At 39.5% G+C, this 15993-nt stretch overlaps 1 protein-coding gene across 3 annotated transcripts in view; it reads right to left on the reverse strand.

Annotated features, from left to right (window-relative positions):
• The window catches only part of AGL (amylo-alpha-1,6-glucosidase and 4-alpha-glucanotransferase), a 57005-nt gene that overhangs the window by 27651 nt on the left and 13361 nt on the right, over nt 1–15993 (reverse strand). For all 3 annotated transcript variants that reach the window (XR_012160376.1, XM_073356929.1, XM_073356930.1), the window contains exons 11-22: nt 14535–14674; nt 11808–11995; nt 8906–9029; nt 8169–8332; nt 7475–7576; nt 7040–7195; nt 6808–6958; nt 4323–4447; nt 4113–4225; nt 3826–3960; nt 2743–2873; nt 1140–1276 (exon numbers count right to left, since the gene is read on the reverse strand). Coding sequence is in view for 2 of the 3 variants with exons in the window: in XM_073356929.1 (XP_073213030.1) it covers nt 1140–1276; nt 2743–2873; nt 3826–3960; nt 4113–4225; nt 4323–4447; nt 6808–6958; nt 7040–7195; nt 7475–7576; nt 8169–8332; nt 8906–9029; nt 11808–11995; nt 14535–14674 (1666 nt within the window). In the remaining variant the exon portion in view is untranslated. The remainder of the gene's footprint in view (nt 1–1139; nt 1277–2742; nt 2874–3825; nt 3961–4112; nt 4226–4322; nt 4448–6807; nt 6959–7039; nt 7196–7474; nt 7577–8168; nt 8333–8905; nt 9030–11807; nt 11996–14534; nt 14675–15993) is intronic.

The following is a 15993-nucleotide window of genomic DNA, read 5'->3' on the forward strand; positions in this document are numbered from 1 at the left end:
TTGTTCTCCTTAACCTCTGGAGGATAGGACAAGAAGCAATGGATTTAAATTGCAGCAAGGGAGGGTTAGGTTGGACATTAGAAAAAGCTTCCTGTCTGTATACTTAAGCACAAATTGCCGAGGGAGGTTGTGGAATCTCCATCATTTGAGGTTTTTGAGAACAGGTCAGACAAACAACTGTCAGGAATTGTCTTGTTATTACGTAGTCCTGCCTTGAGTGCAAGGGACTGGACTAGATGACCTACTGAGGTTTCTTCCAGTCCTTCACTTCTATGATCCCCCTGCTGGTGCCCAGGCAACATGGCAGAAGACGACGCTGACTGAATCAAATGCAGAGGGGACAAGAAACGAACTGGGGGAAGAGGCAAAGAGAGTAGATTGGGACAAGCAGCCAGGTGGAACTGGGACTGAAGACTGGGAGGGAGAAGAGAAACTGTGACCGGGGGGGGGGGGGGGGGGGGCTGATTGGTCAAGGACACCAACGAGAGCCAGTCAGGGAAATAGCATTCGGGAGAGGAAACTCCGATTGGTGAATGAGCTGCGGGGAGGATCAAGGTCAGAGTAATGGGGAAACAAATCTGACAAGGAGCTGGGGTTTGAGGAAAGAACTGAACTGACTGAGCAAAGAGACTGGGCCTAATTGGGTGAGAATCCTGGGATTGGGAGTCAGTGTGGTGGGGCGCAGAGGAGAGACACATTGGATGAAGGGCCGGGAATGCAGGGGGAAATAGACTGGCACAAGAAACCTGAGGGCTGGAGACTAGGATTGGGTAGGCAAAGGGAGACTAAGACTAGGATGGGGAAAGATTGGAGGGGATGGGTCAGAAGGGGGAGGGATCGGGACGAGTCAGTCAATCTTGTAGTGGTGCAGAAGGGGCTGTCACCACAAGAGCATGCTCTTTTCTAGAGCCTGGACTGGAACCCAAAATTCTTGGGGCTCAGCATTCCTCTGTGGTCCTCGAGTATCTGTGAAACCCACTGGCAGAGTGTGTTTCTCACCCCGCCTCTAGTGCTGGTCAATAAAGAGGATGACAACCTACTACTGCTATTAGTTATTCCATGTGCTCAAGTGGCAAAGGTTTGTGAAGTAGACCAAAACGTTCCATCCTTATAGATAAACACTTAATAGATTTACTTACTTCTGCACAGGCTCCTGAACGTGAAATTAGACGGTCACTGACGTAGTCAATCATCCAATCCCCAGATCTCAAATTACCACAAAAAGGATGACCCAAATCATTCTTTGGTCTAATGTCTGCCATCACTGACATTAATCCTGAAAATAAAACAAACAGCACACTATATTACTGGCCACATGATTATCACAACCTGCAATTCCAGTTTCCAGGAGTAAATCCAACACTGCAGATCTGAAAAGTTATGAACCAGAGCTGGACCAGTTATACATTTTTTAACCTGATGTCATTTTTCTTCGTGTGTTTTAAAGGCTAGAGAGCCTTTAGAAAGGCTAAAGCTCTAGCCTGATTGTACAATGAGAAGGGACCCATCCCACCTGCTATGGCTCAGTGGACCTACAGTAAGTTTGAGACAAATACTGTGTAATCACTGAGCCCATGCTTCTTTACGGTTTAAAATCTAACTCAGATAATTATAAAATATGTCACACAACGGCATTCAGATGTTAAAATGACAGCTATTACTGACACTTCATGTAACAGGTAATATTTGTGGGTTTTAGGTAAGGCCATTTGTGACTGGAGGTGTACTTATTTAAACATGTTTTAAAGTATTCCCAAAGGTCAGATTACCAAAGTTTTAATGTAAAATTAAATATTTAAACTCATCCTCTACCCCAATATTAAGAGATGTTTCTTGATTCAGTATCTTGCCTCCATTTGCTTGCTACTCTCTTTCAAGCACATACTGTATAGACCAAGCAGAAGCAACTTGTTCTCTTCTATTTGAAGAGCAAACAGTGCACAAAATCTAACACTATTCGAGATCAGGGCGGGCAAGCTTTTTGGCCTGAGGGCCACATCGGGTTTCCAAAATTGTATGGAGGGCCGGTTAGGGGAGGCTGTGTCTCCGCAAATAGCCAGGTGTGGCCCAGCCCCTGCCTCCTATCCGATCCCACCGCTTCTTGCCCCGCAACGGCTCCCCGGGGTCTCTTGTCCCCATTCAACCCCCCCTCCCCAGTCCCTGACGGCCCCCCCAGAACTTCTACCCCATCCACCACCCCGAGCTCCCAGTCCCCTGGCTACCCCACCCCTGAATACCTCCTGTTGCTCCATATAACCCCCCATCCCATTCCTGACTTGCCCCCTGAGACCCTTGCCCCATCCAACCTCCCTGTACCCTGCCCTCTGACCGCCCTGACCCCTATCCACACCCCCATCCCCTGACCACTCCCCTCCCGCCCCCCAACTCCCTTGCCCTCTATCCAACACCCCCTGCTCCCTGCCCCCTTACTGCACTGCCCGGAGCACTGGTGGTGCTACCGCTGCACTGGGTCAGGCCGCAGCTCTGCAACTACACTGCCCGGCTGCCCAGAGCATTGTGCCGATGGCACAGTGAGCTGAGGCTGCGGGAGAGGGGGAAACAGCAGGGCAGGGGCCAATGGCTAGCCTCCTGGGCCAGGAGCTCAGGGGCTCGGCAGGAGGGTGCCGTGGGCCGGATGTGGCCCGCGGGCCATAGTTTGCCCACCTCTGTTTTAGATCTAGATTGAGATGATCCATTCTCCTTTTTTCCCCTCCACCCAAAAAAGCACGCATGAATTGTTACCTTGCAAGCCTGCATATTTAAGGGGCGACCAGTTTGGTATGTTGTAACATCCTCCACCATCTTCTTGTTCCTCAGCATCACACCGATACAGTATTTGATTCAAATCAGCCAAGGTTAATTTAGATGCAATACTGGGAAAGGGAAAAAAACCCAACATTGATAACTAACTATATAACGGACATCAATTTCATGAAGAATTCTGGTTTTGGTCTAGGCCAAGCTATTTTTAAAAAGGGATGCTTAGACTCCATGTTTAGACTCCTGAAAACAGGGCCTGCAACACGCACCTTGCAGCTATCACTGACTTTAAAAATCTGGCCACTTATTTAGGAACCATGGAATAGATTTAAGAGTAACTATGGGCTCCCTTTAAAAAGAAAAAAACAAAAACAAAAAACCTCCCTTCTTGTACAAGATTTAAAATTAGCTTATTTGTTTCCACAATGTTAACTATACACGAGATCTCTTTTTATCATTGCAGATAAGTACAGAAAATACTAAGTAAATGATCACAGATTTCAATATTATTCAACTAAAAGTGATACATCTTTTCTCCACAAAAGCATAATGTAGTATCCATTGGTTTTTGGATTGCTATGCGAGTTTCTTTTAAGAAAGTCATTTAGATGGAACTGGTAACCTACATAGTATGTTGACAAAGTCATCTGAACACCTTGCTGCAGGATGTAAAATTTCCTGGCATAAAATCTACTGCCAGCAGCAAACCCACAGAACTACTCATAAAAAGATGCATCCGATGAAGTGAGCTGTAGCTCACGAAAACTTATGCTCAAATAAATTGGTTAGTCTCTAAGGTGCCACAAGTCCTCCTTTTCTTTTTGCGAATACAGACTAACACGGCTGCTACTCTGAGAACTACTCATGTGAAAGAGGTGAGGAGTTTTTAAAGTCTGAACCACTATTTTCTGTATAAAGCAATAAGATGGCTAAACATAGTAGTTCATACATTAACCAAGACAGACCGAGAACTTGGCAAAGAATTGTCACTCGTTAGCATTTGCAGGCTGATCTCTGCCTCTAATCCAGCCCTCTACTGTATGTACTCTAACAAGGCATACTTACGAAGAAAAAAGATTTTTTAATATAGGTGCTGAACAGTCATCGGGAAGACTTCCAGATTTAAAATGAGGACTGAACTGGATCAGGTGATTACGGAGTACACCGACAGCCTCTCGTGCCTTTGGGTCGAGACTAACTCTGTAAATATCAATGCACAAATTGTAGAAGTTAGCACTTCCACCTACTATTTTTTGAAGTAATGGAACTAAGACTGAAAAAACCCACCCCTCCATTGCCTTTAATCTAGTGCAGCCAATTGACACACATTTAGTAAGTTGATCATCATATACCTGAATATTATCACACTTCCCGGTGTTAAGTTTTCAAATTCTATTTCTTGAACAAATTCATTGGGACCTTTTATGGCAGTTCCAGCTTGCTTTATAATTTTACTTTCTCTGATCTTAGAAAAGAAGAAATAGTTGAAACTATAATGAATTCAGTTTTCCTTCTCTGATAAATTGTTGCATCTGCTAGTATAGAGAAAAGATTGTAGTTACCTGAATGTGTTCTCTGATCTCTACTGTGTAATTAGGTAATCCGTTGATAAAATGCTCATCTTTTTTATAAGGACTAACATTTCTCTCAATAGTTCTAGCTTCAAGCACTACCTCTTCAATTTTGCCTATAAACAGTTAAATCACATATCATAACTCAAAATATATACACAAAAATATTGATAGCAAATATATATGGCATTCTTGGTTTTAAAATAAGTTTAAATCTTGCTTGAAACACAAATTAAACAACATTTTTGAGTTTAACTACAGAAAATGCATGTCTCAATTGCACAGTTAAATTACTAAATACATTTGACAGCTCTGAAAGGGAATTTATCTATATTTTACTGTTCTATACATTACAGTCACTCAATCTTGATTGATTAAACATGTTCACTACACACTTATTGGCCATGGTGTAATCTAAGATAGAACTTTCCTAACTCACAATGAGTTATGGGGATATCAGTCATGGATTACAAATAAGGGCTTGACCCTGCACCATTAAACCCAACAGGTGACTTGCTAGATGTGACTATTTGGGGGTTCTGAATTAGGCAAAGCTCTGCACCACTTCCCAAACAGCAGTCACAGATCTTATTTTAAACGGAGCACATCAGTTTTTAAATACCAGTGCAACCACATTGACATTCAAGACCTTATTTGCTCTATCCATCCAATGATCTAAAAACTAAGCCCTCAATGCTGCAACCACTTACACATGTGCTTAACTTTAAGCATTTTAGCAGTTCCATTGACTTCAGTGGGACTACCATGTGAGAAAAGTCAAGCAAGTGAAGAAATGTTTGCAGGCTTGGGTCCTTACTAAAGGTTAATACAAAAAATTGCAATGGCTTCTTCAGAAATGTTACAGCCAGCTCAGATCAAATATTGACTTCAATGCAGAATGCTCAATTATCTAATGAGGTCTACACTGTCAGTCTTATGGACCTGCAAAAATACATATGTACAATTTATTGTGCCAGTTCTCTCTCACTTTGATGCTTCTTTTTAAACTATCACTCTCAACCAACTTAAACCCACACATCTGAAATTCTTTACCTATAACTACTAGTAACACTTAAGAATACTGTAAAATAAGATATTAAGATTGCTGTATACGGACAAAAAAGAAAAAGAGACACTTTTCATTCAGTCACTTCCAGTGGTCTTCTGCTAGAGTTAATTAGCTTCCCATTTATGTGGCTCATTCGCAAACAGCAAGAGAGGAAATGAAACCACAGTATTTCCATGGGGATATTGGGGCAGATGACATACAGTAACTCCTCACTTAAAGTCATCCCGGTTAACATTGTTTCATTGCTGATCAATTAAGGAACATGGTCGTTTAAAGGTGCGCAATGCTCCCTTATAACGATTTTTGGCAGCTGCCTGCTTTGTCCACTGCTTGCAGGAAGAGCAGACCGTTGGAGCGAGCTGGTGGGGGCTTGGAACCAGGGTGGACCGACAGCCCCCCCATCAGCTCCCTGCTCCTCTAAGTTCCTGTGCAGCAGCTGCCCAGCAGGCTATCAGTTGCTGGCAGTTCAGCTGTCCCTCCCCGGCACCGCCATATGCTGCTCCTGCCCTCTGCCTTGGAGCTGCTCCCCGGATCCTTCTGCTTGCTGTGCAGGGGAGGAGGGCGAAGAGGGGGCTAATGTCAGGGTATCCCCCTCCCCCCTACTCCTGCTCCCTGCTTACCCCTTCTCCATATAGAGTAGGGTGGAGACAGGACAGGGCTCAGGACGGAGAGAGCTTGCTGGCCCAAGGTCTCCGCAGCTGCTGTCTCAACTTCCTGATCTTTTTAAAGGTAATGTACTTAGAATGGTGTCAGAGTACTTAAAGGGGCAATCACATCTCTCTCTCTCTGTCTGCCATGCTGTCTCCCCTTCCCCCATTCGTGCTGCCTTGTAGAGTGGGGCTACATTAACAACGTGTTTACCCTTAGAGGGCTCAGCTGAATGCTAGTTCATCATTTAGCAGTAAGGCATTCCCTAGGAAATATCCCACCCTCTTACTTTACTACCTCAACCAAACTTCACAATCATCATTGCTGTGTACAGTATTAAATTGTTTGTTTAAAACTTATACTGTGTGTGTGTGTGTGTATATATAGTTTTTTGTCTGGTGAAAAAAGTTTCCCTGGAACCTAACCCCCCATTTACATTAATTCTTATGGGGAAATTGGATTCACTTAACATCTTTTCGATTAATGTCGCATTTTTCAGGAACATAACTACAACGTTAAGCGAGGAGTTACTGTATTTTTTTTTAAAGTCAAAAGTTATTTTCAGTTGGTGTCCCTTTAACTATTTGTGATGCATAGATATTAAAGCATATAAAAGGTACCTAATGTTGCATCCTAATCACATAACCTTCAAGAAATTAGAATCAACATGGCGAGCATGGAGTCTGTCAATCACTCAGTTTCAGCTTTAAGCTTTAATTTCCTTGATATGGTCAACTCTTCAAAAACAGGTTTGAATACCTGGGATGCACATTTGAGGCACTTCTTTGCTGTAGGAGGAAGTTTTAGGATCTCTGAAAGCAGTACGAGACACAGCCACTACAGATTGGTGTGTGTTAGGACAATGCCTAGTCACTGCTACTATATCCTCATCAACTTGATCCACATACACCTACAAAATATATAAATTAACACACATTCTTATTCTGAAAAAAATTTAAAACGAGTGAAACATTTTACTTCAATTTCTTGCCTGAATGAAGCCTTTGACTCCCAGCTCTTGGTGCAGCCTGTTCATGGCCAGCCTTCCTGCTATAATTCCAGTTTGGAAATTAACTTCACCAGGAGTGGAGGGTGTTGCTGCTGGATTCCATTTGGCATAAAACCTCTCTTCAGAGACTACAGAAATCTGCAAATAAATTAAACTTTAGCCATATATGAACTATTCTGAAAAATAATTGGAAATGCCATATTTTACTTATACACACACAGATACATTTATCCGATATTACAAATTTATTATTCACTGATATCGTGAAATAGCTAATAAGCTATCTACTTGGAATTTTAAATGAGTAAATCACCCAAGTTATTGTATACACTTTAATATGTGTGTTCCAGTATTATAGTAGTGATTTTTTTATTTTTAACTGAGTCAACTGAAGTTTTAAAAAGAGGAGACACAGACCTGGTGTGGTACTAGCTCATCATAGCCTTTGGTGCTTCCGGTAGCACAGCATGCCATGGAAACAATCATTGAGCTGGGAAGAGCATCATACTCAGATCGGTGCTATTGAGAAGAATAAAAACAGACAAATGAACCTAGTCTATCATCATCTTATTTCCTTCCAAACACTTAGATACATAGAAATACCTGTTTTACAGAAGAACTCATTGTCTATTGATGTGCTTATCACACTGTAATCACAGATTAAAACTTCTACAGGCTTTTATTTAAAATAAACAAGCAAACAAAATCACCACAAGGCTTAAAAGAGCAGAGCTCCTAACAATGTCATCCCAACTCCCAGCAATCTTCCTCTGATCCTCCCATTATTATCCTGGGAAGGACAGAGTGGGTAAGTTTGAGAGAACAGGCAAACATTACTCGGTTCATAATAGCTGGACATGCAAGAGTAAAAACAGGACATATTTAGTTGCTTTTATGCTTCTCTCCCAAAAGGGACAGAAGGTTGAAAGGCAGTGGGAACTACTGTACAATTCCACTTATTTCATGCAACCTTTTAACTACCATCATGACTTTCCGAAACACCATTCAAAAGTAATTCCATTTCACATAACCCTTATGAATTGGCATGACTGAATCACAGTACAAAAAATATGTATTTAACATGAAAATCTAACGTAATTTAAGTGCTCACCTGAATAGGACATTCATTATCATGTGTAACATCCATAAACAGTGCATGTGCAATAGCTGGCATTAAAGGTCTCAAACGTGGCTGAACAAAAGAACCAACTGGTTCTCCTCCAAAGCGGTAAACTAATCTTCCCTCTTCATGACTGTTATATGCACTCATTGCCTCTACAGAACAAAACTTGCATGAGTGTTTATAGGAGAATTACTACCATAACTAAAGGTTATCCAATAGGGAGACTATAATAAATGGTTTTACATTTGGCATGTTAAATAATCAAAGATATTAATGAATAATATTAATAGAACATTAAACTTTAATTATAGGCAGTGTGTCCATAATTTGAAGGCATCTACTATGTAGTTTATCATCATGTGTTAGGGTGGAAGGGGGGAAAAACATTTAAAATGTTAGGATCCCCTTTTCAAGGTCTACCAGGCTTCAGAGGAGGTGATCAACTTCTTAAAAAAAAACCAAAACCAATCGGCAGGAAGTACGGGAAAGCTATGCCACAAATACTCCCACCCCTCCGGACTGACATATAACTATTCTTTTTAGACACCTTACACCTAGGATGCATCTCTCCGTCTAAGATGCAATAACATACTTAAATAGATAAATATAAAATATGAAATATGATAAATTGTGCAGTTCTAATATATGACATTTTCTTCATAAATGGCACACCATACATGCAGTGTCAGAGAGGTAATGGGGAACCACACACATAGCAAGCCTACCTCTTATTAAGGAGCTAAGGCCCAATCTAGTCACAAAAATATTGTCCAACTCCTCACTTCCTGTGAACAGCTCAGCCACTACATACAAATCAGCACGCAGTTTTCTAGCTGTGTCCAGCATGTACTGCAAAAAGCACAGCCAAGAAAGCCACAGAAAAGGAAAAGGCAGAACAGAAAAAAAGAAAGGATACAAGGCTAGGCATGGATTGGGCAGCAGGGAAGTGCCATGCAGCAGAGACAAAATGGAAAGCCAAAATACGAAGAAACCAAACAAGTTCAATTATACAAAAGTTAACAAATTGAAAAAGCCAAATTAGGAATAGAAGGATACAACAGATGGAGGAGTTAAAAGAAAAAGGAAGCAGGAAAGATGTTTGAATTTGCAAAGGACAAAGATACAAGAAGAATAAAAAACAAACCAATGTTAGTTTCACATTAAAAAACTTTGAACCATATATAGCAATCCTATATGGCTTTCAGGTGTCTATAGTACCTCTAATAAGACTGGTAATTCCCAGGCGGTTGACAAAGACATTGTCAATATGCTCACTCCCCGTGAAGAGTTCAGCTATCACATAAAGATTAGGTCTGACTGACCTAGCTGCTGCTAGCATCTCCTATAGATCATAATAATTGTTTTTAATTATCTTCATCAAAAACCCCTTGAAACCTAGGCATCTATCATAATATATTATTATGCATGCTAACCAAATAATTGAGTTATTAAACAATTTTGCTCAAGAAAACAAAAATATACTGAATTCAATAAATATACAGAACTTATCGCAAAAAAGCTAGACCCCCATGGTGTGCTTGTGAACATTTACAAGATTATTTGGAAAGCCTCCTGAATAATTTGAAAAAACTCACAGGATTTTTAGTCAAACTATTTCAAACTTTGTGGGTTTTTTGCTTGTTTTTGTCAATACCTTTTAAACTCAACTGCATGAACGAACAGTTGGGAAGAAAGATCTCTGTTTAAGACACAACACCAATACTTAAATTAAGGGTGAGAAAGTTCCCATTCTAGTCCTCTGCACCTTCAAGGACCAAAAGTAGAGAAATGAGACTTCATATTTCTAAGGCCCAGTCTACAGCTAGAAACTGTACTGATTAATTAAAATAATTTCTAAAAACTGATTTAAATCTGTGCAACACCTGTCTTTGGATACTCTGAAATCAGTTTAAGAGGGCCTTATATTAGTTTGGCTTATTTTAATAAGAAACTGCATTAAGATCTAAGCATGTCACACAAACGGGTTGCATCTGCTTAACTAAATTGATTTAGAAACTAATTTTGTTATATTGATGCAGCTGTTTGTGTAGAAAAGTCCTAAGGTAAAAAAGAAAAAACAAGCAGAACACTTAAAAATAACCCTTTCAAACTATACTGTTGTAGGTTATACTTTACCAGTTGTGAAAGGCTATGATGAAACACAGTTTAGGTCGGCAACAAGAGTTTACATTATAGGAAACACTAGCATCATCAATAATAATAGTAACTATGAAAAGCTGCTGAAAACAAATTCATGGTCATTTGCACCCACTGTTGCTGGTGATGTTGATGAAAAATGATATTTGTGACACTCAGTACTGGTCTTGATATATCCATGTCTACTCTGGGGAAATGTGCAAAAAACAAAACAAAACACAAACAACAAAAACATTCTCATCAGTTCTACTGCCATTTCAGCTAAACCAGAGTTAGGCGTGGTCTATGCTAGAAAATTAGTTCAGTGTAACTATGTTGCTCAGGGGTGTGAAAAATTTCACATCCCTGAGCGGTGCTGTTAACTCAACCTAAGACTCTGACTAGATAGCACTAGGTGACGGAAGACTTCTTCTGTTGACCTAGCTACTGCCTCTTGGAGGTGGCTTAACTACACTGATAGGAGAACCCTCCTGTTGATGTAGGCAGTGTCTACAGAGGAATGCTACAGTGGTGCAGCTGTGCCATTGTAGTATTTTAAGTGTAGACATACCCTTAGACAAGAGTCTCATGGCTATGCCCTCTTTTATGAGCAGTTCAGTTAAACCTGCTGAAAAGCAGATCTAATTAAAGTGGTAGTAACAGCAGGTCTAGCTGTGGGAAGCTTGTCTGCACTATGGCTCCCAGGGCATTTAGAATTGGTTTAAGTGAATCAATATTTTGTTTCCCCAAATGCAGAAAACACTTATAGATCTGCAATTAGTTTCAATCCTGCTTTGATACAGTCATCAGAAAAATAATTGTGTAAATATTCATTAACTGGACTTAAATTGGAAAAAAGATGCATCTTGGAGAGCTAGTTGGATAGTCACTCACACTATGCTTGATCAGACAGAGCTTTGAAAAAAATATTTTCCATAGTAATCTAAAACAAAATTAGATGCAAATGCCCAAATTATTAATTCACAAAGGATGACACCAATTGCAATGAGTTAGATATGAGTAGCCTATATTGTTTAAGAGTGATTTTGTCTTGAAGAGAGAAGGCACTCATCGGAAAGTAGAAAAAAAATAAACATTCAAGGAATTTCATACCACACCTAAAACAATATTCTCTGACAAAGCTCTGTGACAGGAGATACACAGGGTATGGCTCTACAACACTTGAACCCAGCTAGCACAACGAACAACAACAGTGAAGACAATACAAGCACAGGCTTCAGCACAGGTAGTTCAAGCCTAGCACTCAGTTCACTAGATATGCACTCAGCTCACTAGCCTGTTGTGAATCCTGTGCTGGCCTTCACTGCTATTGTTATCTGCATTACCTGGGTTCAAACTAGCTCAGATAGGCTAATGCATGAGCAACTTTTGCTATGTGGACATACACAGGCTTCCATCACAAACAGCATTGTAAATCTTATTTCACAGACAAAAACAACTTTATCATAAAAATGCCTATTCTTTCCGCACCTCAGCTACATGAAGAGGAGTTGAGTGACAGTTATCAAGACGTACTCCATGGAAATATTTGGCAGTAATTTCAGTGTATTTTTTCATATGTGCCCACAGGTAAGGGCAGTCTTCTGGTTTATTTCCATAGCGCAGTTTGGCACTGTCTCCCCAGCAAATAAGTTCTCTTCTTAGGTAAACATTTGAACCTGTAAAGAAAAGAAATTCATTTAGCTACAATACACCACTGGGAGCAAGTGCATGAGACACATTGAGTTTATAACTAAAGAAGTTTAAAAAAAAAAGATTAAAACAAGATTAACTATACCATATCAACTCCCAAATTATGTACTGCATGCTAAATTACAGTTCCCCATATCTGTTTATTCTAAAGGTGTATTTAAGATTTCTGTTTATAGAACTATATTAATATCAGTAAACCAATTTGTATTTTAAATCTCAAATAAGGTACAACAATGGCTGAATGAAAGAATGGAATAAAAGAAAACAGTGTACTATGCATTAAAATTAACAGCACTTCAAACTCAATGAAAGGTTTCCCTTTCTCTACAATCTTTTCCATGTTTTCAGTTATCTACAAAACAATAATTCAAATACTGACAAAATATTCATAGTGAACAGGTTCGTACCGGCATCTGTGTGTATAATATAAACAGCCTCAATTTTAAAATTTAATCAATTTTAGCAGCAGTTTCTATTCCTATTAATCTAGGGTTACATTTTGAAAAAGCACCTAAGTCACTGAGTTGACTCTGAAAATTGTACTCCTAATCTGTTTGTTTCATTTATTCACTTATTGCAGTCTTTTAGAGGTGATCCGTATAAATTTTAAAATCACAATTTATCTGCAAATGATGCTCCACTCCATTGCACCACAAAACATGAGATTTTCTACTATTTTAAAAAGGCACAGCCCTGGAAGATTTTATTAAAAGTATTTTGTCAGTCAGACCAGGAAAAAGGTGTTTATGATCTACTGAAGACATCCAAGAAGGCTGCAGAAGCTACTTCGATTTTCAGCATCGGCTGTCAAGCCACAGTTGGTAATTGCTTACAATCATGCATAAGAAACATATTGCTCGTCAAATGCAGAGTCATTTGAAATAAGGCTTTCTGATGGTCTGATGATTGCTTTGATTCTACAATGACGTCTTCTTATTCTCACTGTTCTACTCAGTTAGCGAAGTAAAAAAGGTTGAATCATGAAACATAAGGAAAACTTTCTGCACACACTTGAGAAACTAATCCTGCATGACTTCAAACCTCTCCCTCTGCTATTTTTGTGAATTTTTTCACTCCAAACATTTGGGCCCTGGCAAGTCGTGAACACCTGTTCACTGCGATCACAGAAAAAGGAGAGCTATGACACACTGATAGCCTGCACCGCAGTTACCTGTGCATCACCGCACAATGTTTGATCAATGGAAGTGTGCAAGTCATGTGGTTAGTGGCCCCTTAAGGCAAACTGATTTAAAAGGAGAATACAAAGGACTGTCATATATTGAGATACAAGTGTCTTCAAACACCCAGGTGAAATCCTGGCACCAAATTCAATGGTAAAACTCCTACTGATTTCAAATGGGGCCAAGATTTCACCCATTTAGTGAAAACTAGACAATGGGCGACAACTGCACTAGCCAAATACATGTTTATTTGCCAACACGAAAGGTCAGCCAACTGAAGGATGATTAAAAAAGAATTAATTCCACACTGGGCAAACATGTATTATCTTCAGCTATGCCTTGACTTTTACTTATTTAAAGAGAATATATACAGAAAAAAAGAAAGTCAATTATTCTGCAACAATTAAGAGCCACATACTGAAAGTACCTATTGGCAGAGCTCTGACAGGTTTTCAGTAAATTTATGAGTCTCACTTTATGAGCGAACAGTTGCTGTGATGTTGTCCACAGGCTAGATTTACGGAGCTTCCCTTCTCCTTCCTTTACCAACAACATGAATGTTCTCAGTTTAGTCATTAGCAAAACTTCCAGTCTAGAGGGGGTATGGAATAAGAGAATCCAAGACCAGAGACCAGGCTGTGCAGATGAAGATACAGTTTGGTTCCTGAATTGGAATTAAAAACTCCATCACACTAGACAAAACTTCCACTGCTCTGAGTTTTCCCCAAATAAAATAAAAGCTATAAGTGATCTGAGAATTTAAGACAATCGTGGGGTACCTTAAAGGCAAAATTGAGGATCTGGCCCTCAAAGTTCAGATGTATTTGAGCTATCTATATAGAAAAATGCAGTCAGAATAAAAAAAACAGGGAAAAATATTATGTTCAGTTCTCCTAACTCAAACGCCAGGAAAGATGCATTTAAACTTAAATTGCATCCCTTCAAGTAGAGAGACTAAGCATAGAAAATTTCATTTAAAAAAAGTGAATGTCTCAGAAAATCATGATCACAGCGTAAGTCCATTCTTACTTATTCAGAAAGCGAAGTGTTTTGCAGCTTAAACTATAGTAGGTACTACCAGTGGTTGCTATAAACATGGAAAGATAACAGTCAACAGCACTCAGAGAATGAAAAGTTATCTACATTGAAAGACTCTCTCTCTAAATCCTGAAGTATTTTTAGTGTCATTAGCATGCTGAATTGGAACACAAATACTATATACTGGCACAATTTTCAATTAAAATTTGGAACTGTGTTGAGATAGACACAGAAAAATGCCCTTTTTGCTTTGTTTATAAAGTGATTTGAAGTTCAGTTCACAAACCTGGTTCAGCAAAGTTTCTCAGAGGATCGTCTCCCATTACCCAACCGTTATGAGCCAAGAAATGACAAGCTTTATCAGGCTGATGCATCAGAGATTCTTCCTCTTCCAAGGTCATCTCTTTAAATGGGTAAGTAAAGTATCTAGAGATTGCACAAATAGTTAATTTTAAAGTGCATTTTAGTTTGTCTTAATTTTTGAAGACAATTGAAATACCTCCTGCCTTATATCAACCAATAAGTTGCAAGACCGCCTAGCTTTTATTCATTGTAAAAAGTATCTGCTATTGCTAGAACATAAATGAAGGGCCGTTTTCTGTTTTGCAACATAGCTGGATAACTTGGGATGACAAGATAAGCTGCTGAAATGTGATAGTTCACTGATATTTTGAAGACTAAGGCCCACATTTTTAAAAGTATGGCTGTAAACACCTACAATGGAATTTAGGCTCCTAAATGCCTAACTCTCTTTTGAAAATTAGATTTAGACACCTAAATCAGTTACGGATTGCATCACTGAGCACAGCAAAGCCTGAATACCTTTCAAAAATCTGGGTTTAAGATCCCAATCCTGCAAACACTGATGCATATCCTTAATTTTAATGCATATAAATAGTTCCATTTAAGTTTTATTCCATATTCCAAATTATACTCAATAAGTAGGGATTTTGGGTCATCGTATCCTCTTTACTGAGTAGTGCACTGCTTCCACACTAGTGCAGAGATTCTAACAGCTCCACACAAAGGATCCCCTACGCATCCGATTTCCCTCAGGCTGCACTTCACACCCTTGCAAAACTCCACTATGCAACTGACCTGGCAAGTGCAGCGTGGTATAATTTTTCCTGCTCCGTCAAGATGAGCGCTATATGAACACCATGCAAAATCCCTTGGATTTCAATAGAGTCCTGAACACTATATTGTGTTCTATAGTCTCATCTGATGATCACTTTTTTGGGGGTAGGATTTTATCCAAAATTCTTATCAAGTTCAGTCATTGCTAACAAAGTTGCTAACAAAGCATTATCAGTGTTTAGTCTTACTAAGTGACCATTTGTCCATCTGTGTGGGTAAGGGAGGAGGAGAAAGATAGGGAAAGAGTTGCAAAGGCTTACACTGTAGCTCAGAATGTGAAAATGAAATTTTGCAGGCCAGTAGTTCAAAACAGAAGATTTTAGTCTTAAAATTAGAGTAGCCATGAAGCCAACTACTATAAGGAAGGCATCCCATGTTATTATGATAAAAAGGTAAGCTTTATTTTGAAGTTTAGTTTTACTGAATTTTGCATTCACCTCACCAGAAATGTCTCTCCTCCACAGGCATAAGTGCAACTTACACAAGCAGTTTACAAAAGAAACACTAACCCTCGCTGAAGTAAAGCTGAAGCTCCAAATTCATACTTCCTCAATTAAAATAAGTTCCACATAGTTTGGTTTCTAAGATATAAGGCCTGATTCTTCTCT

Source organism: Lepidochelys kempii, chromosome 8, assembly GCF_965140285.1.
Source record: "Lepidochelys kempii isolate rLepKem1 chromosome 8, rLepKem1.hap1, whole genome shotgun sequence".
Classification (NCBI taxonomy): domain Eukaryota; kingdom Metazoa; phylum Chordata; order Testudines; family Cheloniidae; genus Lepidochelys; species Lepidochelys kempii.